The 27,482-nt window shown below is 36.7% G+C and overlaps 1 protein-coding gene across 5 annotated transcripts in view; it reads right to left on the bottom strand.

Moving 5' to 3' along the window:
• Positions 1-27,482, bottom strand: part of lrch1 (leucine-rich repeats and calponin homology (CH) domain containing 1) — a 397,155-nt gene that overhangs the window by 25,467 nt on the left and 344,206 nt on the right. For all 5 annotated transcript variants that reach the window (XM_051927322.1, XM_051927326.1, XM_051927324.1 and 2 more), the window contains 3 exons: positions 24,527-24,636; positions 21,946-22,083; positions 20,699-20,776 (listed from right to left, as the gene is read on the bottom strand). In XM_051927322.1, coding sequence (XP_051783282.1) covers positions 20,699-20,776; positions 21,946-22,083; positions 24,527-24,636 — 326 coding nt within the window. The remainder of the gene's footprint in view (positions 1-20,698; positions 20,777-21,945; positions 22,084-24,526; positions 24,637-27,482) is intronic.

Below are 27,482 nucleotides of genomic sequence, written 5' to 3'. Positions count from 1 at the left end.
TTGTGAACCGAAGCAATTTCCCCCATAGGATTGTATGTAAATACAATTAATCCGTTCCAGACGGTACGAACTGTATGTAAATATATTTTTTTAAAGATTTTTAAGCACAAATATACAGTTGTGCTTGAAAGTTTGTGAACCCTTTAGAATTTTCTATATTTCTGCATAAATATGACCTAAAACATCATCAGATTTTCACTCAAGTCCTAAACTTAGATAAAGAGAAACCAGTTAAACAAATGTGACAAAAATATTATACTTGGTCATTTATTTATTAAGGAAAATGATCGAATATTACATATTTGTGAGTGGCAAAAGTATGTGAACCTTTGCTTTCAGTATCTGGTATGACCCCCCTTTGCAGCAATAACTGCAACTAAACGTTTCCGGTAACTGTTGATCAGTCCTGCACACCGGCTTGGAGGAATTTTAGCCCATTCCTCCGTACAGAACAGCTTCAACTCTGGGATGTTGGTGGGTTTCCTCACATTAACTGCTCGCTTCAGGTCCTTCCACAACATTTCGATTGGATTAAGGTCAGGACTTTGACTTGGCCATTCCAAAACATTAACTTTATTCTTCTTTAACCATTCTTTGGTAGAACGACTTGTGTGCTTAGGGTTGTTGTCTTGCTGCATGACCCACCTTCTCTTGAGATTCAGTTCATGGACAGATGTCCTGACATTTTCCTTTAGAATTCTCTGATATAATTCAGAATTCATTGTTCCATCAATGAAGGCAAACCGTCCTGGCCCAGATGCAGCAAAACAGGCCCAAACCATGATACTACCACGTTTCACAGATGGGATAAGGTTCTTTCTTATGCTGGAATGCAGTGTTTTCCTTTGTCCAAACATAATGCTTTTCATTCAAGCCAAAAAGTTCTATTTTGGTCTCATCCGTCCACAAAACATTCTTCCAATAGCCTTCTAGTTTGTCCACGTGATCTTTAGCAAACTGCAGACGAGCAGCAATGTTTTTTTGGAGAGCAGTGGCTTTCTCCTTGCAACCCTGCCACGCACACCATTGTTGTTCAGTGTTCTCCTGATGGTGGACTCATGAACATGAACATTAGCCAATGTGAGAGAGGCCTTCAGTTGCTTAGAAGTTACCCTGGGGTCCTTTGTGACCTCGCCGACTATTACACGCCTTGCTCTTGGACTGATCTTTGTTGGTCGACCACTCCTGGGGAGGGTAACAATGGTCTTGAATTTCCTCCATTTGTACACAATCTGTCTGACTGTGGATTGGTGGAGTCCAAACTCTTTAGAGATGGTTTTGTAACCTTTTCCAGCCTGATGAGCATCAACAACTCTTTTTCTGAGGTCCTCAGAAATCTCCTTTGTTTGTGCCATGATACACTTCCACAAACATGTATTGTGAAGAGCAGACTTTGATAGATCCCTGTTCTTTAAATAACACAAGGGTGTCCACTCACACCTGATTGTCATCCCATTGATTGAAAACACCTGACTCTAATTTCACCTTCAAACTAACTGCTAATCCTAGAGGTTCACATACTTTTGCCACTCACAAATATGTAATATTCGATCATTTTCCTCAATAAATAAATAACCAAGTATAATATTTTTGTCACATTTGTTTAACTGGTTTCTCTTCATCTACTTTTAGAAAATCTGATGATGTTTTAGGTCATATTTATGCAGAAATATAGAAAATTCTAAAGGGTTCACAAACTTTCAAGCACAACTGTAGTTAATTACACCATAGAATGCACATCGTAATAGTAAACTAAATGTAAAAACATTGAATAACACTGAGAAAACCTTGAACAACAGAGAAAACTAACATTGCAAGAGTTCGTGCTATAGCCTTACAACTCGATCGCTGTATAAACACTTTTTTTAATGAGTTTTAAGCACAGGGGGAAAAAAAGGAACATTTGAACAAATCCGAACTTTAAAAACCAACCACAAGCAACCAAGAAAGTAACATTGCAGCAGTTTGTGCTATAGCCTTACAACCCAATCACAGGGAAAAAAAATGAACATTTGAAAAATCCGTAACTTAATAAACAACCAAGAAAAGTAACATTGCAACAATTCACGCCACAAACCGAAAAATTAACATTTGAAAAATCCGTAATACAAAAACTAACCATAAACCACCAAGAAAACTAACCTTGCATGAGTCGAGTTCTGGCATGAAGTGAGCAGGAACTGGGTGGAGAGGAGGTTACAGTGCTTAGAAGCCATGGTTAACTGCAAAAGCACACGAAATACTGTAGAGCACAAAGAGTTCACAGGTAAAGCACGCACATCTGACTGAGAACAATGAACAGGGAGAGGCTGAACACGTGCTTAAATACAGTAATCGGCGGGTACGATACAGAAGGGAAAGGAAATAGAGCACAAAGAGTTCACAGCGAAAGCACGCATGTCTGACCAAGAACAATGCAACACGTGCGGAAATCATCGGCGTGCACAAACCGAAAGGGAAACTGGCTTGTTCGTATACAGAGTGTGTGGTCGTGAACCGAGGCAAAAGTTTGGCAAACTTTTTGCTCGTAAACCAATTTGTAAGTGTACCGAGACGTTCGTGAACTGAGGTTCCACTGTACATCAGAACGGATCTATGCAAACCAATTTATACACAGTGCATCAAGAAAGTATTCACAGCGCATCACTTTTTCCACATTTTGTTATGTTACAGCCTTATTCCAAAATGGATTAAATTAATTTTTTTCCTCAGAATTCTAAACACAACACCCCATAATGACAACGTGAAAAAAGTTTACTTGAGGTTTTTGCAAATTTATTAAAAATAAAAAAAACTGAGAAAGCACATGTACAGAAGTATTCACAGCCTTTGCTCAATACTTTGTCGATGCACCTTTGGCAGCAATTACAGCCTCAAATCTTGTTGAATATGATGCCACAAGCTTGGCACACCTATCCTTGGCCAGTTTCGCCCATTCCTCTTTGCAGCACCTCTCAAGCTCCATCAGGTTGGATGGGAAGCGTCGGTGCACAGCCATTTTAAGATCTCTCCAGAGATGTTCAATCGGATTCAAGTCTGGGCTCTGGCTGGGCCACTCAAGGACATTCACAGAGTTGACCTGAAGCCACTCCTTTGATATCTTGGCTGTGTGCTTAGGGTCGTTGTCCTGCTGAAAGATGAACCGTCGCCCCAGTCTGAGGTCAAGAGCGCTCTGGAGCAGGTTTTCATCCAGGATGTCTCTGTACATTGCTGCAGTCATCTTTCCCTTTATCCTGATTAGTCTCCCAGTCCCTGCCGCTGAAAAACATCCCCACAGCATGATGCTGCCACCACCATGCTTCACTGTAGGGATGGTGCCAGGTTTCCTCCAAACGTGACGCCTGGCATTCACACCAAAGAGTTCAATGTTTGTCTCATTAGACCAGAGAATTTTCTTTCTCATGGTCTGAGAGTCCTTCAGGTGCCTTTTGGCAAACTCCAGGCGGGCTGCCATGTGCCTTTTACTAAGGAGTGGCTTCTGTCTGGCCACTCTACCATACAGGCCTGATTGGTGGATTGCTGCAGAGATGGTTATCCTTCTGGAAGGTTCTCCTCTCTCCACAGAGGACCTCTGGAGCTCTGACAGAGTGACTATCGGGTTCTTGGTCACCTCCCTGACTAAGGCACTTCTCTCCCGATCGCTCAGTTTAGATGGCGGCCAGCTCTAGGAAGAGTCCTGGTGGTTTCGAACTTCTTCCACTTACGGATGATGGAGGCCACTGTGCTCATTGGGACCTTCAAAGCAGCAGAAATTTTTCTGTAACCTTCCCCAGATATGTGCCTCGAGACAATCATGTCTCGGAGGTCTACAGACAATTCCTTTGACTTCATGCTTGGTTTGTGCTCTGACGTGAACTGTGGGACCTTATATAGACAGGTGTGTGCCTTCTCAAATCATGTCCAGTCAACTGAATTTACCACAGGTGGACTCCAATTAAGCTGTAGAAACATCTCAAGGATGATCAGGGGAAACAGGATGCACCTGAGCTCAATTTCGAGCTTCACGGCAAAGGCTGTGAATACTTATGTACATGTGCTTTCTCATTTTTTTTATTTTTAATAAATTTGCAAAAACCTCAAGTAAACTTTTTCATGTTGTCATTATGGGGTGTTGTGTGTAGAATTCTGAGGAAAAAAATGAATTTAATTCCTTTTGGAATAAGGCTGTAACATAACAAAATGTGGAAAAAGTGATGCGCTGTGAATACTTTCCGGATGCACTGTATATCTCAACCAATGTATCTAAACCAATGTATATATCTGAACGGATGAATCCCAACCAATGTATATATCTGAACCGATATATATATATATCTGAATGGATGTATTAAAACCAATGTATATATTCAAACCAATGTATCTGAACCAATATATATATATATATATATATATATATATATATGAACCAATCTTTTTTTCCTGAATGGCCCCTCATATATATATATATATATATATATATATATATATAATAATCAAGCAGGCATTTATTACATTTTCTTAACGATACTGAAACACTGATAATAGTTGCTTGGATATTTCTGTTCTGTTATTCAAGGAGCTCTGGAACTGGCCCCAGACTCATTATCCCACCAGTGGGATGTACTTTACATAAACTCTGGCCCAGGGCCACTAGCAAAATGGTAGAAAATAACAATACTGTAAAACGCAGAGTTGAAGGATCGTTCATCATGTATATCAACCAGAATTCCTATATTAAAACTTTGTTATTTTTACATGGTTACTATATTATAAAAGCTTTTAATTTTTATGCTCTCTGTTGAGTAGAGAAGGGGGTAGCTAAACTGATTTGAATAAGATATTATCTTATTCTTTAATGTATTCTTTGTAATGACAATTTGAATTCAATACAATAATTTAAAGGAAAAAACACTAAGCAGTTCTGTTATATAATAATTAACATGAATTATTGAGAATTTAATCTTTTGCAGCCATGGATGTGCCAAACAAAGAATACTTTTAAGACAACTTTATTATACTGCCCTTCAATCGCTCTTTTGTTAACCAGAGATCTACTTGAATAAAGCTAGCACATATCAAAGTATACATATAATATCTATCGTGGGTTTCAAATAGCTTTTACAAAGTGAAGGGCTTAGAACTTAGAAACAATCACTTTTAAATCCATTGTTTGGACAAGTTCACTCCCCACTGATAAGGTCATTCAGAGTTATATGAATGTTATGGACACACTCACACATTACCACTCAAAAGTTTGGACATACCAAAAATGTTCATGTTTTTGACAAAAATGGATACCTTCATTGTCAAGTTACCATTAAGTTGGTTTAAAAATATAGCCAAGGCGTTACTAGTGTTTTGAATTGGGGCCGACCTTTCACAGCTTCATAACATCTACTCAACCAGATGTCTGAGGAGAGCGGAATCCCAACCACTCAGTTCTCCCCTTGTTTTCACTTCTGCCTTCTGGAAATCATTACTGGAGCCTTACCACTCGCTCCCTCACTTCAGGGACAGATATAATAAGGTTATTAAACTCCTAATACCCTGATTCTACACACCCTGTATTGTACAGACCAGGTAGTTTATATGAAATTGTACTGTACATTACTTTTTTGTTAACTCTTATTTATCATAATTACTTTTATTTCCTTACTTTATGCTCTTTATTAATTTATTTACTTATTTATCTTCTACTATTCTTTTTTATTTAGTGTATTTATTGATATATCACTGTAATTGTGTGTATGTGACAATAAAGATCTCCAATCTAATCTAATGGCTATTATTGATTCAAGTAACTGATTTTTAATTTATTATTCACATAGGACTGCAAAGCACCATTTTCATTACCTATACACCTTTTAGTGTCCTAATGGTTAGCTTATCCTTAATTAGTTAGGGTTTTCTACAATTTTCACAAATTATCCATGTTAAAACTAATATGGAATAACTAGGGGGGTCCCCCCTGCTTACCTCGCTCACCAATCCCCCGGCCTGCACTATGCGCCAGCCACTTCACGTCTCTGCCGCTCGCGTTGTGAACAGGGGGGCTGAATGCACCCCAAGGAGAAGTGGTTGCTCCTCTGAAACCCCCTCTTAAACGGTGATACAATGGGAAACAAATAGGTTTTTTTTTTTTACCTCCTCAATGCTCGATCAGCTGCTGGCTTGCTGCCGTGATGCGTGATCTACGTCTCACAAGGTGCTTCAAACATTTAAAAGCCTGTACAGCAACTGTCCTACTCTTTGTCTTTTATTTCGGACCCTGGGCGTATACTACTATATACAACTATATATATATATATATATATATATATATATATATATATATATATATATATATATATATATATATATATATATATATATAGTGGATAATCCACCTTAATAAAAGGGCAAATGTCTGTGTGTGTCTCTTAAGTGTTTGTCTGGTTCCTATGGTTAGAAAGAAATACTTTAGGGCTGCAAAAACAAATCATTATTGATGAGAACTGATTATTAAAAATGGCAACGATCACTTTTATCGATTAGCTGATTATGTCACTAGGCTGAGTTTGTTCTGCTGCGCAATTGTGTCACTACTTCATTCAGTTGTGAACACAACTGAGAAAAGGCAGACATTAAGCCAGAAAAGACAGCACGACCTAAGACTTTAAGAGTTTGGAAGCAATTTACTCTGAACACATTAAAAAAAAAAGTTATGAGCTGCAAAATATGTAGGTCTAACCTTGTACAGCATAAGAGCACAACGGAGAGGCACAAATATTTGAATAGGAAACATATCTTTACAGACTCTGTGCAAGATTAAGACTCGCTGTCTTGTCAATTTAGCATTATGTGATACAGATATATGAAAGCAATCTTTGCTATGCCAGATGTAATGGCATGACTTTTGGTTTGAAGTGAGTGAATAAAACAGGAGTATATATGACAGACTGCACAATAGGTGACTAATAAAATATGTGTAGTTAGCCTTTAAGCTAGTAAACATTCAAATTTTCACTTGCCATATTTGGGTATTACTCTACTAAATTATGATGCTGCATTACACACACTTGCAAAAACATGTAACATTAGTGTGTGTGTGTGTGTGTCTATTAAAATAGTTGGAAACAAGTTCTTGTCTGAGCAGAAAACATTTTTTTCAGCCTCATGTGCAAACAAAATCAAAAACTCAGCGGAAGAGCAGCAGCAAATCCCACAGCACATTAACAGCAACTGAAAGGCAAATCGCTCATTCCGAGTCAAAAGAAATGAGCCTGGTGGAAAAGAGAAAGTTCCAGACTAGTTGCCTATTGGACTGCAACTGGCTATTATGCAGTCTGGAGGAAGATGCAATTAATGTGTAAGTACTGCTGCAGCAGGCCTAGTGTACCTGGTAAAACAGATTTTGTGGCAGTATTGCACAAAAATCTAACAGAACATTCCTGACAACAAATGACATGCAGCAGGTTATGACAGTGTGTTGGCTGCAAGCAAATGTGCCAAAGAATCTGTGGTGGTAAAAGTTTTCCAGACCCAAAGCAGACAAAAAATAATGCAAAATAATATGAACTTTCATTTAAAACAAACCCTACATATTACATTATTTCATAATGTTTGAGACAAAGACACATTTTTCCTTTTCCCTCAGTTTAAAATTACAAATATGTAGTTTAAGATGGCATGATTTATTTAAGTAAGTTAACAATCATCTTCTTATTTCGGCTGCTCCCGTTAGGGGTTGCCACAGCGGATCATCTTCTTCCATATCTTTCTGTCCTCTGCATCTTGTTCTGTTACACCCATCACCTGCATGTCCTCTCTCACCATATCCATAAACCTTCGCTTAGGCCTTCCTCTTTTCCTCTTCCCTGGCAGCTCTATCCTTAGCATCATTCTCCCAATATACCCAGCATCTCTCCCCTGCACATGTCCAAACCAACACAATCCTGCCTCTCTGACTTTGTTTCCCAACCGTCCAACTTTAGCTGACCCTCTAATGTACTCACTTCTAATCACACCCAGTGCAAATCTTAGCATCTTTAACTCTGCTACCTCCAGCTCTGTCTCCTGCTTTCTGGTCAAAGCCACCGTCTCCAACCCATATAACATAGCTGGTCTCACTACCGTCCTGTAGACCTTCCCTTTCACTCTTGCTCATACCCATTTGTCACAAATTACTCCTGACACTCTTCTCCACCCATTCCACCCTGCCTGCACTCTCTTTTTCACCTCTCTTCCACAATCCCCATTACTCTGTACTGTTGATCCCAAGTATTTAAAGTCATCCACCTTCGCCAACTCTACTCCCTGCATCCTCACCATTCCACTGACCTCCCTCTCATTTACACACATGTATTCTGTCTTGTTCCTACTGACCTTCATTCCTCTCCTCTCTAGAGCATATCTCCACCTCTCCACGGTCTCCTCAACCTGCTTCCTACTATTGCTACAGATCACAATGTCATCAGCAAACATCATTGTCCCCGGGGACTCCTGTCTAATCTCGTCTGTCAACCTGTCCATCACCATTGCAAATAAGAAAGGGTTCAGGGCCGATCCCTGATATAATCCCACCTCCAACTTGAATGCATCCGTCACTCCTACCGCAGATCTCACCACTGTCACACTTCCCTCGTACATATCCTGCACAACTCTTACGTACTTCTTTGCCACTCCCGACTTCCTCATACAATACCACAGCTCCTCTCGAGACACCCTGTCATATGCTTTCTCCAGGTCACAAAGACGCAATGCAACTCCTTCTGGCCTTCTCTAAACTTCTCCATCAACATCCTCAGAGCAAACATTGCATCTGTGGTGCTCTTTCTTGGCATGAAACCATACTGCTGCTCACTAATCATCACCTCACTTCTTTACCTAGCTTCCACTACTCTTTCCCACAACTCATCAATTTTATTCCCCTGTAGTTACTGCAGTCCTGCACATCCCCCTTATTCTTAAATATCGGCACCAGTATACTACTTCTCCACTCCTCAGGCATTCTTATTTACGTATATACAGACTTAGTCCTGGGCATTCTATAATAGATCACATTACTTTTGTCTCTATGTATTGTGAAATCTGGGAGGTCTTATGACAATAAATGACAGTAGCATTATTGCCTGTCAAGCTGAACAGCTGGAAAACTTCAATAATGATAAAAGGATAATAAGCATTATACTTTTGGGTAACAGGTCCTTATGCTTTGCGTATACATGTTACTTCTGGTCTTTATTCCAATTCAGTTGTTTTATCTGATATTGCCCACCAGAGTGGGGTGAGTCCAGTCTTCACTGACCATGTTGGAACAAATGATATATGAAAGGGCAAGGTTTCAGTTAGGTAATCCAAATATAAAGAATTAGGCGTCAAGCTGAGGAGCACAACTAACAAGGTGGTTGTCTCTTATGTTCTAACTTTGCCAAGATCCAGTCCAGAAAAGACTGAGGAGACAAGGCTTAACACATGGCTCAAATCTTGGTGTAGGATAGAGGAATATAAGTTGGGACACTGGGACTCCTTCTGGATAGAATGGGCACTAATGGGGAGGCTTTTACGTAGACTGGTTGAGGATTGGGTTAGAGGACAAGGGCAGAAATTTTTGGATGTAAATAAAAAAAACATTTTTTAAAATAATATGTTAAAGCACAAATCCTGGGGGTAGCTTTTCTAAATATAGTATTCTGTAATAATAAGTTAAAGATTCAGGGGATAGATGCAAATGAACCATTAAGATCCAGAAACCACAATATAATATATTTAGTAACTTTGGCAAAGTGCATATTTAAAAATGAATATAGTTCAATTTAATTTTATTAGAGCAAATTTTTTAAACAAATATGGCAAAGCCTAAATTGTGATAACAAAAGAGTTTTAAGTGTGAAGATAAATGAGGAGATGAGGGGTAGGTTTAAAAGTGTTTGACATATAATGCTAGACAAGTTTATACCACAATTTGTAATCAGTCTGAAATTAAAGAGAACTCACTGGTGTACAGTATAAACAAAGACCTGAAAAAGAAGTTACAAAGGAGAAAACAGCTGTATAAGACTAATAACTCCAGCATTAACCATAGGGCATATGAGAAAAATGGTTAAAAAAGATATTAGGAGAGGTAAAAGAAAGTTTGAGAGAAATATTGTAGAAAAGGTGAAAGATGGTTCTAAGAGATTTTTTTCAATAATGTACCAAACATGGTGAAAGTGAAGGTGAAGTATAGTAAAGGCGAAATAGAATATACATAATATAAAAATAACAAATGCTCTGAATGTGTGTGAAGAAGTCTAAAACCTCTGAAAAGTAACAGGCACCACTAAATTATTAGTCGAGAAAAACTGCTTAGATTACATAGGCTAAAATCTAACAAATTACAGTAAATCCTCGATTATCCATTACTTGATTAACTACCAGTCTCTGTTAACAGTCAGGGCCAAAAAAAAGCGCCTACCTATTACTGTACTACTGTTGTGCGATACGCTGCGAGCTCTACACATTGGAACAACTCTCCCTTCTGCTAGCGCATAGTGTTCTTCCCCAGCAGCATGTGTCATGCCACATTTTGAAATCACAATGTCAGTTACGTATCTTCAGTTTTAATAGTGTATCATAACTTTTCTCTTTTACTATAATACTGTGAATTTCCCCTTGGGATTAATAAAGTATCTATCTATCTATCTATCTATCTATCTATCTATCTATCTATCTATCTATCTATCTATCTATCTATCTATCATTACCCTACTATATATTGTTATGGCCAATAAACGTAAGTGTGTGGTGTTGGAATTGTCACAAAACAATGAAATTATTAAATGTTTACAAAACAGCAAAAGTGCTTCAAGTATTGTTTCAATTTACGGAGTAAAACGATATAAGGCATGATGGCGACAAAAGTGAAAAACGTGTTGAAAATGGAAACCACTGATGATAATGTTAATGTTCTCCTATATTGTAATTTTCTTTTAAAATTCTGTTATATTATGTTTTGTTAATATATTGTAATTTCTATTTCTATTGTAATTTCAATCTTTTTGAAAATGCGCCCCCCTCTAGTGTGTACTTTGGACTCGAGCTCCCCTTCCCTCAACCACACAACAATACATCAGGATGCAGCCATCATAATAATATATGCTATATATGTTATATACACATCATAATGCAGGTTGTTTACATTCATCATATGATTTAAGCCAAGAACTTATTTTATTCAGTGGAATAGTTGAGCTTGTTTCTGACACACCATCTTATGAATTCAGGGTTCAATGCTGGACACAGCTTGTCTTAAATCGTTCTCCACTCTTAGTAAATGGGATCAGTACTAGCTTTTGATGTATGATAGGATGGAAAATGTTGCTTCACGGAGCCAAGTTGACACAAATGGCAAAAGTACATCAATTACATGTCTTGATCGCTCAGGATATTCTGTATTAGCGGTCATGTAAAACTCTGCCAATGAAACCGAATCAAAAAATGCCTTCAGTGTTCGATCACTTGAAAGTTCCAGAAGAGCATCCTGTTGGTCCAATGGAAGTTGATGCCCCAAAATTAGAGACAAAAGGATTATAAACCCAGTCATGCTGATCCTGAAACTGCTGCTCAGGAAAATATTTACTGAAATATGCAACAAGGTCTTGTAGGTGGATAGCAACATTCATTTTTATAGTATCAATACCAAGTTCATTCTCAGTAATAAATTCATCCAAAGTGGGAAACATGTCCACATTGCCCTGTTCTGTCTGCACTTTCCACCACTCCAATGTTTTCACAAATCCCTCCACTTTGTCGGACACCATTAGCACATTTGAATTGGGCCCCTGAAGTGATGAATTAAGTGTACTGAGTCTATCAAAGATGTCCGGAAGTACACAAGATGAGTGAGCCATTTCGTGTCAGTAAAATATTCTGCATAGGAAGATGCATTATCAAGAAGGAAAATCTGCATTTCGTTTCTTAATGAAAACTAGGGGGCTACGTCCCCAGCTCGCTTCTCTCGCCCACCCCCCAGTTTGGTATACCAGATATACAATTTAAAGAGATGGTTATTTTCATGGGAATTGTTACATATGCATTATTTTCACTTTTACTTTAAAACATTTGTAAAAACAATACTTGCCCTTTATTTCTGGCCCTGGGCGTGGTAAAATCTCTTCCTCGCAGGACGTAAAATGCTGCTCGCGTTGTGAAGGGGAGGGTGGCTGAACACACGCTAAGGAGAAGCGGGTGGATCACCTGCTGGCTTGTTGCTGCTGGTGCGTTACGTATTCTGATTGTCATGCTGTGCGTCGATCATTTAAAAGCCTGTACAGCAACTGTCCTTTTGCCACTTCGTGTCTCCTCCGCTCGCGTTGTAAAGGGGGGGTTAGGGGGGCTGAACGCACGCTAAGGAGAAACGGTTGAATCATCTGCTGGCTTGCTGCTGCTGGCAAGCTGCATGTTCTGCTTGTCATTGTTTTAAGAGCTGGGAGTGCATGAAGTGTGTCTGCCAAAAGCATTCTAACAACTGCTAGGTTGGATGTCCGTGAACTTGTTTTAAATGTTGTCTCACTGCCTTGTTTCGTTTGACGTTAAAGTGTCTTTTTTGCGGGATGTCAAATTGTCTTCCTAGAAGATCACGTCTCGTCTCCCTAGTCTCCCTCCCAAAATTTTTTTTATAATAGATAATCTATTAATAACATTTCCTCTGGAGAGTCATCTCACTTCTGTATGCAGGAGTAAGGATTCATATTCTGACCCCATTTCCTTACACAGCTGGCCAAAAAGTATGGACTTTGTTGGACAAGTTTTAATGTAATTCACGATTTTAATTTCTGTTTGCAGCACATTGTTTTAATTCTAAAGGCAGGGTTTTTGTAGCATTGGCCTCCCTGTGAATAATACAGTAAGTGAAACAAACTTGTGGAGCTAAATTGTGAATCACTGCCATAAGTCTTTTATTTATCCCAACTATAGCGTCTGTTCCATCTGTGCATACCCCTATGCAGATTTCCCAGGTTAGACCCATTGACCTAGTTTCGTATTGAGCTTTTCAAAAATATTTTTTCCTGTACATGTTCCTTCTGGTTCACAGCAAAACAACACATCCTCATTGAGCTTTCCATCACAGCAGTAGTGAACAAAAACAAGAAGTTGAGAAACACTGGAAATATCATTTGACTCAATAACTTGCAACAAACATTTTCCCCCATCCTTAATTCTCTGTATTAGTTAGCCTTTAACATCATTTGCCATGTCACTTATGCAGAGGCTAATTGTGTTATCGAATACTGTAACTTTCTCAATATCACTGGCAAACTTATCTCTGTGCAAAGTTCTAGAAATTGCCATTGCTGCTTGACGAATTAGACTCCCTGGAATCGTATATGATTTTTTTGCTTTAGCGATCAAATATGCCACTTCAAATGAAGCTGTCACTGCTTTAACTGGTACGGTGGTTTGGCTGAACATAGTTTGTTTTTGGCTTCCCAACCCTGACTTTTTACTGCGAAAAAAGTCAATGGGTCTATCTTTCAAGTTTGGGTATTCGTGGTCAAGTGTCTTGTTAATTTAATGGGTTTCAGACTGTCATTTGCAAGTACTTCACACATAACACATTGTGGACATCGTTCGCTATTAACTATAATACAAGTACAGTAATCCCCCGCTCTATCGCACCCCCACTATATAGCGGAAAAATTCAATAAGTACATCCTACCTGTAGTGTACTTTGCAGCCAATTCATAACAAAGCATACGGTTTTCAGCAGACAAAGAGTTTCGCGTTATAGCACCCAGATGATTTCTTACAAAGCCCGTTATTGGCTGAAAGAGGAGACTCAACCAATCAGAGCGGATTTTATTCTATTGGGCTCTGATTAGCTACTGCTAACGTGGTGTAATCTCGCATGAACAGCGAGCGTGGGTCCCTGACAAATCATGTATCGCGTACCTTGCTTGTGGTCTGACTTTTCTGAGCAAACTTATTAACTTTTCGTTTTGTTTTAAGCCCTACGATGGCTCCCAAGCGTCCTGCATCTTGTAAGCCTTCTGATAGCAGTGAGCCTAAGCGCCAGAGGAAGACCTTGACCATACAGGAGAAGGTAAAACTGATGATGATTATTATTATGTTACTCATATCTTTAGCCCGACATCCGTGTATCATAGTGTATATCCAAAGTGTGTTTGAATAAGTTTACATGTGTTTAAAGCGTATGGGAGGGGAATTTTAAGGATTAAACTATAAAAAAAATGTGGTCTTTCTATATCGTGGTTTTTCATCTATCACGGGTGGGTCTGGAACGTAACTTCCGCGATAGGCAGGGATCACTGTAAATCATATTTTATGTACCATACATCATAATTCCTTCACTTGCTTGTACTTTTGACAGTATCCTTTCTCAGTTCCGATGCTAGTAATGCATGTGATATTAATGGCTTGTAACTGTCAGGTTCAGCAGTGGATTCAGTTGCCACTACCCTGATATGTTTGTTGCTATCAGTTACCTTAGTAGTATTTCCATTGCCTATTTTTTTAATTGTGCCAAAACAATGTTTCATTTTTAACCATGAACTTTTTAGCCTTCTATGGATTTGTCCTTTGCTAGAAGCAGTACGCACAAATAAATGGTCACCAGTGATCACAAAACAGATACGGTTATTGTTGTGAGATAACCCCCTAGAGGCTGAATAATGAATTAGTGACTTTCAAAGATAAATAAGATTTCACATTGAATTTTCGAGCAAACTTTGCACCCCCACTGACATGTGTCCACACCCCACTCGTTGGGCGTACCCCATAGGTTGAAAACAGATTGGTAGAGAAAGATTTCTTTTATTGTTTTGGAGGTGCACTCCATAACCCAGATAATGGAGTATAAGACAGGGCACCATTTGTTACCGAACGAAGACTCCAAGTACAACGTAAAAAACTCCAGTACCTTTGAGTGTTTTCTTATTATGCTGCTCATTACAATATTATATTAATTAAATGATTTTGCAAATACTATATTAAATTTTGTTTTGTAAATAAATATGACTATTCACTAATCTATAGTATATCATTTTTAAAGTAGCTGTTCTATTATCCATCTTTTCTCTTATTTGTCATGGCTTCAGTCCTGACCCGTGACAGATAATTTAAGTTTTTAATTGAAGTCTTCAAAAATCTCTGCACCCTGGCGAAAAAAGGTGATTGGGATAATCTTTTTTTTTATTTTTATTTTATTAAAATCAAGTAACATTCCATACAAATAACTCAAGTTTTACAAAAAATGGTCAAGACAAATCGACCCTTATCCCTGAGAAAGAGAGCTAGGCCAGAGTAAAAATTTAGGCTAGTAAAAATAAGCAAATAGATAAATTAATAAATGAATAAATATAAATGGAGTAAAACAGGGAAGAGAACCTGCTTCCTCAATTTAAATGCTTATTCTAAAATGTTATTCATTAGATCCTGCCAGGTTTTGAAAACGTTTTGTACAGATCCTCTTAAGTGCGAATTTGATTTTTTCCAGTTTCAAATAGTTGTGGTGGATTGCCGGCTTCCTATTCCGGCCCTCACCCCCAGGCCGTCAGGAGGAGCTCTCCCAACAACATGGACGTGCCCCGAATTCCAGCAGGGCCTCATGGACTATGTAGTTTTTATACACAGCCCTGCTGGATACCTTGGGGACCACTAGGGGTCTCTGTCGGGAGGCCCGTGGACTCCTATATGCCCTATAACCCGGAAGTGCGTCATAATCCCGGGACAGGAAGAAACGATGTGCTTCCGGGGTGAAGATAAGGACTGTTTACCCTGACCCGGAAGGAATAAGGAACTGTGGACTATTGGGCAGGAACACCTCCGGGTCAGGGTGTATAAAGGACTCTGGGAAAGCCCAGTACACTGAGCTGAGCTGGGAGGTAGGGTGGCGAAGTGTCTGGGCGAGGAGGAAAGAGTAGTATTGTGAGTTTATTGATTATATGAGTAGTGTGTGCTTTGTGCACGTGAGTACAAAATAACAGAGTCTTGTACTTTCACCTGGTGTTTGGAGTGGTACCTGAGGGTTCAAGAGGTGGACACACGCCTCAACTGCTACATAGTATATAACATCAGTTACCCACTGACTTAGAGTAGAAGAGTTAGGATTCTTCCAGGTGAGCAAGATAAGTCTATGCGCCAATAGTGCAGTAAAGGCAGTTACAGTTTGTTTGTCCTTCTCCACTTTAAGTCCATCTGGAAGTACCCCAATAACAGCTATTAGTGGATTAGGAGGGATTGTGACACCAAGGCTGTCTGAAAGGCATTTAAAGATTTTGGTCCAGAATGATGTTAATTTGGTGCACACCCAAAACATGCAGCCCAGTGAGGCTGGAACATGACTGCAGCAATCGCAAGCTGGATCTTGCCCTGGAAACATTTTGGACAATTTTAAATGAGAGAGATGCGCTCGATATATAATTTTGAGTTGAATAATTCTATGCTTTGCGCAAATGGAGCTCAAGTGAATTCTGTGCATTGCTATTTTCCATTCCTTTTCTGAGATGTTGAGTGAGAGATCCTTTTCCCACTATACTCTTGGATCTTTGAAAGGGAGGTACTGTAAAATAGTTTTATATATTAGGGAAATGCTATCCGAGTCCTCGAGACTGATCAATATTTTTTTCGGCATAGAGGTAGGTGGGAGGTGATGAAAATTGGGCAGGTTCTGTTTAACAAAGTTTCTAATTTGAAAGTAGTGAAATAAATGTGTTACTGGAAAGTTACATTTGGAGTGTAATTGTTCGTGGGATGCAAAGACATTGTCTATGTAGAGATCTCTAAATGATTTAATCTCAAATGTTTTCCAGATATTAAAAACTGCATGCGTTTGAGAGGGTAGAAAAGTGGTTCTTGTGCAGAGGGTGATTGGGATAATCTAAGTAACTACAGGCCAGAAAGCTTAACAAGGATCAGAGGTAATTTTATTGAAGCAATTATTAAGGAAAAGATGTTGCAGTGCATGTCAGGAACAGGAGTATTAACAAGTTGTTCAGATGGGAAAAGTTGTGTTTCTGCTGCATCTGATTACCTGTTTTACATTCTATTAATTACATTCAGATGAAGTTGTAATGCTGCAAGATTTGGCTACCGATTTGACTGATCATTTGGTGGGTCAGGATCAGGTTCATCATACCGCATCTCTTCAGGTACAGGCAAGCCATGATTATGTGCCACATTATGCAGCATACTACATGCTTGCACAATGCAACACACTTTCCGTGGACTGTAGAGCAGCACATTACTAGAGAGGAAATGCTTTCTATTTACATAAGCAAATTAATTCTCTGAAGAGGCCTTTACAGTGTAGAGCTGGCACCAAGTGCCACAACAGATAGATTTTCTGCTTTTTATATGGCTCTTTGTGGTGACTTGCTATCTTTATAAGGACTGTTTGCCTTTTGCTGTGCAAGTTGAAAAAAAGTGTGTGCAACAGTTCAGAGTTGCCATTTTTATAGGTGCTCTTGCTACAGATTATGTAATGCAAACTTATTCTTTTGGTGATTCATCCTTGGCTGATGTAACTTGTCCAGCGCCGTTGCAATAGCAATGTGCATGAAGTTGACCACTCTGATTACACTTGGAAAACCGGACATTGCTATCTGGATGATAAGCAGATAATACCATCCTATGCAGATGGCAAGGCGCAACTCAGTGACAGTTGTGAAATACTCAATCAGTCAGCAGAACAGTGCTTGCAAAGGAGCAGGTACAACACAATTCCTCAAAGACTGTCTTTGTAAAGTCGGCGCCAGTTCAGCACACAGCTCCAAGAAGATAGCTCCTGGAAATCAAAATCGACTTAGAAGCCAATCATCATCATCTATAAATATATGTTCTCTTCTAATTCTTCCATTTGCTATGTCTTCTAACAATGCTAAAGCAGCTATAGTAAATGGAATAGTTTGGCCATTCCGTGTACCATTATATTCTTACAGAATGATTACAATCAAGAGAATTAAATCTGTAAATGATATGCAATAAATTTCGGTATATTTGATAAATCCCACATCATGCGAATATGAAAAAGAAGGTAAATGACACAGAAACAGTACCACTGCTTTAACGCTGGATGTTGCCTATTTGCAAAACCGAGCAGAAACCTGAATGTGGAACCAATGCGGAAAACACTTTAAGACAAAGAGGCTCTTATTTGTCACACCTTTACATAAAAATCACATTTTTCTACCCTTTTAAACCTATAGAATATATTATGTTTGGAAAACATCAGGTAGTAAAACACTTAAGAGATATGTGTAAAGATAATGTCTTTGCATCTTATGAAAAATTATGCTTCAAATTTAACTTCCCATCAACACAATTTTTCCACTACTTTCAAATCAGAAACTTCGCTAAAAGGAACCAGCCCAATTTTCCTCACCTCCCACCCATTTCTACTCCAGAAAAAAATACTGATCAGACTCAGACAGCATCTTAACAATATGTAAAAACATCTTAAAGCCTCTTTCCTTTCAAAGATTCCAAGGTACAAATGAGAAAGGATCTTTCACTTATTATCTCTGAAAAGGAGTGTAAGGCAGCCAAGAATAGAACACATTCCAGCTCTATGTGCGCAAAAAATTCAATCATCCAACTTAAAATCTTTTATCAAGCACATTTATCTCAGGGAAAAGGACATTCTACTCTCTTTTTTTTTTGCTCTACTCTCTTTTTCTTGGGCTGAAATATGGTTTGTTAAGTTTGTTATGATTGTTGTTTTCTTCAAATAATATCAATAAAATTAAACAAAAAAAGAACTTGACTGAATTGTGCTGACCTCATTTGTAAGTCACTTTGGATAAAACATCTTCTAAATTAATACATTTAAATATAGAATCACTGTCCGATGCCTATTTCATTCTAAAGTACAAAGAAACACATTTGTTTTCTGAAAACAATTTTCAATTGACAAGAGTTATAAACAAAGCTAAGCTTTTTATGGTCTTTAAAAAAAAAAAGTTTAGAGAGTTGCATGTATACTTTTAAATGGAAGCAAAATCTATATAATTAAACCTTAGTATGATGTAATGTATACTACATTAATGAAACAGTCTTAGCTCATTTAGAGAATGGATGTAGTAACACAGCTTTATTCACTATTAAATATGTCCTTGATATTAACTGTAAAATCTTCAAATTACACCTTCTTAAGTTTATAATCAAAATCTCCAATATTTGGGTGAAAATGTCCTGTCCTCTCCATGGCAAAAATGTAATATCGATTAGAAGGTATGTTGCCAATTTACCACATGTAGCTGCTGTATTTTGCACACAGATAAGAGATCATATCCACAGGTTTTAAAAACATTATATTGTTCATGAAGTAATTCAGCAACATGAGTGGAAGTTCAAAGAATTTTGCAAAAGGTCGAAGAGTCTATATATTATCTTGTGTATTAAGCTCCCTTCTATATTCTTCCATTGGAAGTGCTTTAAGTAGTCTGAAAAGTGCTATATGAATGTAAAGAATTATTATTATTGTCAATAAATCCTATTTCAGACATGAGTACAAATATTGCAAGGGAAATTGTCCAAGTTACTTTTGTTTGAAAATAAACTGTTTTTCGATAACAAATTGGCAATGTGAAAGTAGAAGGAATTTGTTATTTTTCAGAAATGTTTTTTAAGTTCTGTATTTTTCATATACTTACAACAGCTCAAAGCAATAGATACTGCAGAGCTAACTAGTGTGAAAATAAAAAGATTGAGCTAAAACAGAAAAGATACTTGAGCTGGAAACTGACTCATCAACCAGGCACCATGAGCAAACAAAGCTATCCTGACCTTTATTCTAGTTCTCATTTCTTTGCAGATGCAAGCCTACACAATGTCATAATAGTTAGTTATAAATATATAACTAAATAGAATTATAATATATAATATACCTCTGTAGATACTTTATAAAAAATAAGCACATAAAATAAATCAATTCTTCAGTCTGCTGTTCTTAAAAAAGAGATTTGAAATATCCTCCAAAACAATAAACGTCATTGAGGATTTAAATCGAATTTATCTTTGAACATATCTGAACGCGATATAAATAACACAGTCAAGATATATTTTTAATTAAAAAAGTTAATAAGAACATGTTTAATAATGTGAAAAAAACCCCTAAAAACTGCAAAAACCAGCCACCGTGCAAGGTATTGTAAAAAATAAACAGATAAAACTTTCTGTAAAGCACAAGAAAAAAAAATTTAAACACAACTTTTGGCTATATAAAAAAGATATATTAAATACAAAAAACAAGGTATGTGTAACTACCTGGTTGAAAGAAGGAAAGTAATCTCTGTGTTTACATTATAAATGGTGTTATTCAATTTCGGGGAATTGCTCTCATTGTTGGAGCTGTTTCAAGATGGTTACCTTAGCCATGCTAAATTAATATGCTGACGTAAAGCCCAGTGCTGTGAGGTCATGCCAGGGTCTTTTAAAACCATAAAAAATTTAGAGCGCTACATGTATACTTTTAAATGGAAGCAAAAGCCATATGATGACATCAGGAGTCATTGCCTCAAAACACAATCTGAATTGTCTGATACTGGGATCATTCACTGAAATTTTGTTGCACTATTTTTCAGATTTATACTTTATTCATAAACATTTGCATTTATACTTACAATGTTTTTCAAGGTACAGTAACACTTTTTGATTTATTTCAGTGAACGTTTCATCCCAGAGCTCAAGCAATGAAGAAGCTGTTAACTGCCACAATGGTACCATATTGATATTGAATTACCTCTGGGACTCCCATCTTTCTGCAGGCTTCCAGAAAATTTTCCACATTTCTCCGGCATTTGGCCATACTTAATTTAGGCTATAAATAGAAAGTAATGCAATTATATTAGTGCAAATGTATACAAAGAGATAAACAATAAAACTGTCTAAGGCAAGACAAGAATACATTTAATTAAAAAACTAGACAGAAGGTAATATAATTGGCTGTTTGTTATATTACCTATTGCTGTCTCCTGCTAATGACAACATACCTTATTATGCTGTTCAATTAAAATAAAAAAAGACTAAATAATATCTCTCTATTATAATAAAAAAAAAGCCTGGGACGAGACGTGACTTTTCAGAGAGATACTTTCACGTCCCGTGAGAAGAGACGTTGTCCCAAGAGATTTAACCTCGCCTGGGGCCGGAAATAAAAGACAGAGTAGAAGACAAAGTAGAGCGTTGTAAAGAATTCACAAACGTTGGCATGCTACACATGCAGAGCAGGTTAGAGATAATGAAAGTACTAAAATTCGAAAGTTTAAAAAAAAAATGATAGTAAAGATCGCATTAGTGCAAATAAACGGAAATTATTACTCGGTGAAATAACGGAAAAGAGATCGAATATATTGTTCAGATTTAAACTTGAAGTTGGAGACTTGTAGATCGTTTAATTTGTGTTGTCATCAGGGAAAAGTAGTGTTTCTTCCCAATGAAGAGGCATACCTGCGAGAATTAAAATATTTGTTTGGTGAAAGTGAAATCCACATATGTGAGCGGCAGAGACGTGAAGTGGCTGGCAAGCTAAGCGAGCAGGGGCCGGAGCCCACTAGTTCTTTAATAAAATAATTTCCTCAACAATTGCTCATAAATGATTTTGATTATGTTTGTATTTAAAAATACCAAGCACAGTTAAGTACACCACATGACACTTCTTAGTTTTTAGAGCAGTACTGACAGCTTAAGACATTATTGTATTTGAGTACAATGAAGGGGTATTTTTGCAGAGAAAACTGTTGTTCTCAAAAAAGATTGCCCTGTAGATATAATCAACTAGGTCAAAAACCTATTTCAGCTGTTCTCCAACTAAAAAAAATGAGTATAGCATACAACTGCAGACCTTGCATACTGACACTAATGTGTTACCCAGAATTGGCAAGCTTCCAATGTGACAGCACCTGGAGTGACTCAAATTGATTTACACTTTAGAAATATTTCTCTTAGTATAAAATAGAAACTATGGAAGAAAAAACATAGTGCACATACCACAGCAGGTGATGGAACATGAATGCTGGCAACTGAGCGAGGTCGAATGTGATTAACCAAATGACACAAAACAACTCCATCCATTAATGAAGAACCCAGATCCTCTGGTAACGTCACCTTAAGCCTACTCTCAATACTCTGCAAAAAAAGAACAATTTTAATAGCTCAGACACAAAAAATGCAATTTTAATAAGCTAGACAATTCCCAGAGAAAGTGAATGAAGAAAACTGCCAGTTGCTTTTTTCAAGAAAAAGCTTAACAACAAAATGCAATTTGTAAACCACTGTTGACAGCATATTACAGGTGCTGCTGGCCAATTACATGGAATTTGACTGTATAAAAACATACAGGTACAGTTACACAAATTTACACACATACATATCAATAAAGTAAAAATTGCTGTTTTTACCAAATTAACGAATAACCTTGGTTTGAGATGAAAATATTAATATGATAAGGCTGTTGCCACACAGCTCCAGAGTCCTGGGTCTGAATCTTGGACTTGGCAATGTCTGTCAGTGATGGTGTATGTAATATGCATGCCCTTAAATGGTATGTGGCTCCCTCCATAGACGATTCAGATTTTTTGTCAATATACTCACTAGATTCCTACAAACACGGGTTTGATAAACACTCTGTTTTTGGGTGTTTTTGTACAAACTTTATTATTTTCAAATAATAATACTTATTCTATACTGGCATTCCAGGTAAGTAGAACTAAGGAAAGAAATTAACTTAAAGCAAATTAAAGTGGTATAAAACATAACATTTGGTAATTACCAAAATCTTGGTCTGTTCCTTCAAGACACTTTTCCAAGACTTTTATACAGTCATATTTAGTTTAACTTTTTTTTTTTTTTTTTTGAGTGATCGTCATTCTCTTCCAGGCCACACTATGTCATTCCACTTTTTTTTATTGAATTCCAAGATCTCACTGGAAATGTTTTTTGGGTCATTCCATTGGGGAAGTTTTTGGCAACAAGTCTTTTACATAGGCAAGCAATGTCTTTGTATACACTTGTAAAGTAATTCTGCTACTATATTATTTAGCTACATAAGTTATTGAGATGTCTTTGCATGTCTAAGCCACAGTAAACCTGCCAACAAATACAAAATGAAGACATATCCTTTGGACCAACTGCAGTTCAGTTCTTTCTCCTCTTTGGCTCATCTCTGTACTTTATGAAATATTCTAATCAGACCTTTATATTTATAGTTTAGACTTTTTATTCATCTTAAATCCAAACTGTTGTGCACCCAGCAAAAACATTTATTTATTACTGGCTGTCCCACACGGCCTCACCCACATAGAAGTGAAACAGGACAATGAGGAGTGCCCTGCCTGGCTCCCTACTCATAATATTATGCTTCCCCCACCCCTTGGTCCGCAGCCTCTGTCTCGGATTAGCATGAATAAATCGCTGCTGCAAGCAAACTATGATTCTTAATGTGATGAGAGAGCAAACTCAACTGGAATGTTCAAGCAAATCCTAGAAAAAAGCCTGATCTAAATCCGTTAAGTAGTTCTCTTGTTCACTAGCTAAGCTAGGCTGGCTTGTAAGTAAGGAGGGCCCTGCCCCTTTCCCCTCAGCCCACTGCGTCTCTCTCGGATTTGAACAAATAAATCGATACCACAAGTGAACTATGATACTATAACGCAATAAGAGGGGTCGCTAAAACAAACGGAATGTTCAAGCAAATTGTAGAAAAAAACCCTATCTAAATCCATTAAGTAGTTCTCTCGTGAAAAGAGGACAGACATATACATACATACGGACAGACAGATTTTATTTATACAGAGATTTTATTACTTAAACGTCAAGAAAGCAAAACATAAAATGTCAATCAACTGATATGTATTTTAATTAGACAATTTTATAAATATTTCTCATGATAGACATTTATTTAAATGAACTTGCAAACCACTCTTAAAACTGCTGGTCTGGAAAGTAAAATAGTACATTGCCTGCTCTGATAGTTAAATGACATAAATTCCTATTCTGGTACTCAAGTACTGTAATATCTTTCTCTTACTACTTACTATCAATATTTTGACTCTGAAAACTGACTTGTATGTACTAAATGAACTTCTCTAGTGATATTAATGATTTAGACATTGTGTGTTCAAAGTCATGTACAGGGGATGTGTGGGGTGGTTCTTCTTCCACACAGCATTGTTCTCTTTCCTGCTAGTTTTAGTTACTTATCCCTACATTTTTACTACTGAAACAAACATTTTTAGAAATGGTGTTGCTCTAGCTAGATAGGGAACTCAAAAACAGAATTTACTATGTTATTGTAAATGGAATTAAGAGAATAAATGATTTTAAACTGGCCTCGACTAAGCAGATTGGAGAAAATTATGTTATGTAAAGTAAAAAATTTAAATGAGGTATACTCTTTACAATACCTAACACAATACCAATCAGTCACATAATTTATATTTTATAAATGGATGGAAATAAAATGACTTATGAACTACTAAATAATGTTTTCTTAGAAGCAGCAATAATAAAAACGACAATGTGGTTACAGGTAGAAAATCACTGTCTTATGAAATGACCCTGTCTTAAAACCAACCTCTCGGAGTTGCTCCATTAACTCCAGTTCTTCCCTCATTTGCTCCATCTTTCTGCGCATTGTAAACTGAGGATCTATTGATTCTAAAGTTCTTGGTGATCTTATGAATACTGCATACACAAACAAAAAAAGAAGAAACCTGCTGTCATTCAATTATTATCGATGAAACCACTAAAGTTCAGGATTAAGTGCGTACTGCTACTTGCATACGCTTGCTTAAATAATAATATTAGTCTGCAAACTTAAATTAAAACTGTTGTTGTAAGTGTACCTTAAGCTCCTGAAACATGAAACAGCAATGATGACAAAAACATCTCTGACAGAGCTTGATAGCTACTGAGTTTTTCAATGAAATTTAACACTTTCACACCATCATCAATGCCTCATAATGGTCTCTCTGCTTTCTACTTAATAGTCTATTTTTAAACAACAAAATTATTTTGTTATACTTTTTTTAAGCACTGTTCTTAATATTTCCTGTGTATCATTCATATATTAGTTGGCAATACCCAAGCTAGGCTATAAGAAAGATAAAATTACTTACCAGAAACAATCTTTTTTGACACTATCTCTGGATTTTTTTATACAGTAAATATATGAATCCAAGTCTGAATTTCTTAATAGCAATATAAAAGAGCTCCACTAGATGGAGATATATAACCAATGAAAAAAAAACCCACAAGTTCCATAAACACCATAACTGTACTTTGGTAAGTAGTAATGCAGCTGCAAGTACGATGACATATATGGAAGTGATGGTTTAATATGACCTTAAAAAGAAAAAAAAACTGTAAAGGAAATAAAGGGGCCACTCCTATACCAAGCAGCCAAGCATTATTTTGTTTGTAGTTCATGGATTTAGTAGATAACATATGATCACTATGGTACAGAAAAAAATATAAGACAGAGGTAACGATCCTATAAAGGAAAAAGAAAAACATTTATAATAGAATAATAATTAAAGCAATGCAGGTAATAATACTTTATTATACACATACATAGAAATGTGAATTAAACCTTTGACTTTAAAATATAAAGAAAAAACTTTGGAACAAAACTAATTTCAGCTGAAATATTGATTCACATTTTCATTAAATGCTTGAAGTCATCTGTTTCACTGTTTACTAAAGCAATCTACCATCTAATTAGAGATCTATCTGTCCATTTTAAAACCCCACTTAATCTAAGATTATGATAGCTGGTAATTGGAGATTACTCCAACAACTCACTCCACAGGGAATACTCACACCAATGCCGACAACTTAGTCACCAATTGGTTTAAAATACTGTGAAAAAAAATGAATCGGATTGACTGTGCTAACGGACTTCCTCTCTTCAAAACTCTTGTATTCTCAACCTTTCAAAAAATATCACAGAAATATATCCATGAATGACAGTGCTTAAAATCTTTTGGTTAAATGATAAAACATTATTGCACTTAACATTACTTATACAGTAAAATCAAATAATGTATACTCAGACATTTAATAATTCAGCTTCAGGCACTGTGTATTTTTACAGCATTGAATAAAATTAGAACATTTTTCATGTATATTTATTTATACTAAGAGAAAGAATGCATCTATCATTAATGTAAAATTACTTTTAGCAGATCATAGTTTTAATTCAAGGATCAATAAACATGTTTTATTACCAGGAGAAACATTTTGCTTTGAAATAACTCTGAAACAGTGTAAAAAGACATAAGTCTGTCAAATCTCTTTTATAATGAACAATCAATCACATCTCAGATTTGTATGAGATAAATTCTTTTACTCAACGGGAAACAGATTTTAATAGTGAAAATCACTCTTTCATGTCTGTACTTTGAAAACAATGATGGTGTGAAATAATGCATCCGGTTTACATGAATTGCAAGTGAGGAGTGACTAGTGATGTCCTGGTCTAGTATTAAGCTCATAGAGGAACTCAAAATCCCAAAAATCATCATAGCTGTTAGAGGACAGGCTGGCCATAGATGCATCTTGGGATTTTTGACCTCTTCCACAAGCTCAATACTAGACCAGTGACATCATTGGTCAGCTCTGATAGTGATATGATAAAGCTGCATCATTTCACAACGTGATTTTTAAAAGTTCCCATATGAAGAAAGAATTTTACTAAGTAAAAAGATTGAAAAATGTAACCATTTCCTTTTCAATTCAGAATGTTGCTTAAAATGTTTATATTAAAGAAGGATTATATTGAAAAATATGACTTTTGTTACGTTTTCTTTTTTTTTCTTTTAACAGGTCAGACTCAAAACCATACAATATGTGACAGAAAGAAAAAAAGGCTTTAATTATGCACAAAATGCCATTTAACCAACTATTAAAACACATCTGAATGGAACCTTCATGATTTTTTCAAACTAAATTATGAATGCAATTCTGGTCCTATACAATATATTACTACACTGCAGTTTCTATAGATTTACATCAGTAGAATTGTCTTAATCCTGAACCTGAACTTTATTTATGTTTTCTGATTCTGTAATTCTTTTGTGAAATTTTCCAGGTGTTACCACATTAATGGGATTTGATCAACATTACAACACTAAACAAAATCTCAATTTCTATAAAACTGAATAATCACTAGAATGAGCAGTGATTATTAAATATATGAATTAAAAACTATCATTAAAGTAGACCACAAACTGCTAATATAGAGTATAAGATGTGTGGATAAGAGGCGCCTGCTCTTGGCACTCCAGTTAGCTAATAGCTTTAGCGGCTCAATGAAAAAAATGCAGAAAATAAATGTGTAGCATCAAACAAAAAAAATCCACAGGACAGAATATTGAATATTAAATACTGCCACTTGTTGGCTTTAGCACTGCCCTCTGACAGTGACTACACTGGCTAAAAAAATCAACAATCTGAAAACTATCAAATAATATTGCTGTGAACAAAAAAACACACACCAAATGCATCAAATCTTGAACACACAAGAAGAA

Source organism: Erpetoichthys calabaricus, chromosome 4, assembly GCF_900747795.2.
Source record: "Erpetoichthys calabaricus chromosome 4, fErpCal1.3, whole genome shotgun sequence".
NCBI classification, from domain to species: domain Eukaryota; kingdom Metazoa; phylum Chordata; class Cladistia; order Polypteriformes; family Polypteridae; genus Erpetoichthys; species Erpetoichthys calabaricus.
This window is presented reverse-complemented; position numbering and strand designations above follow the sequence as displayed.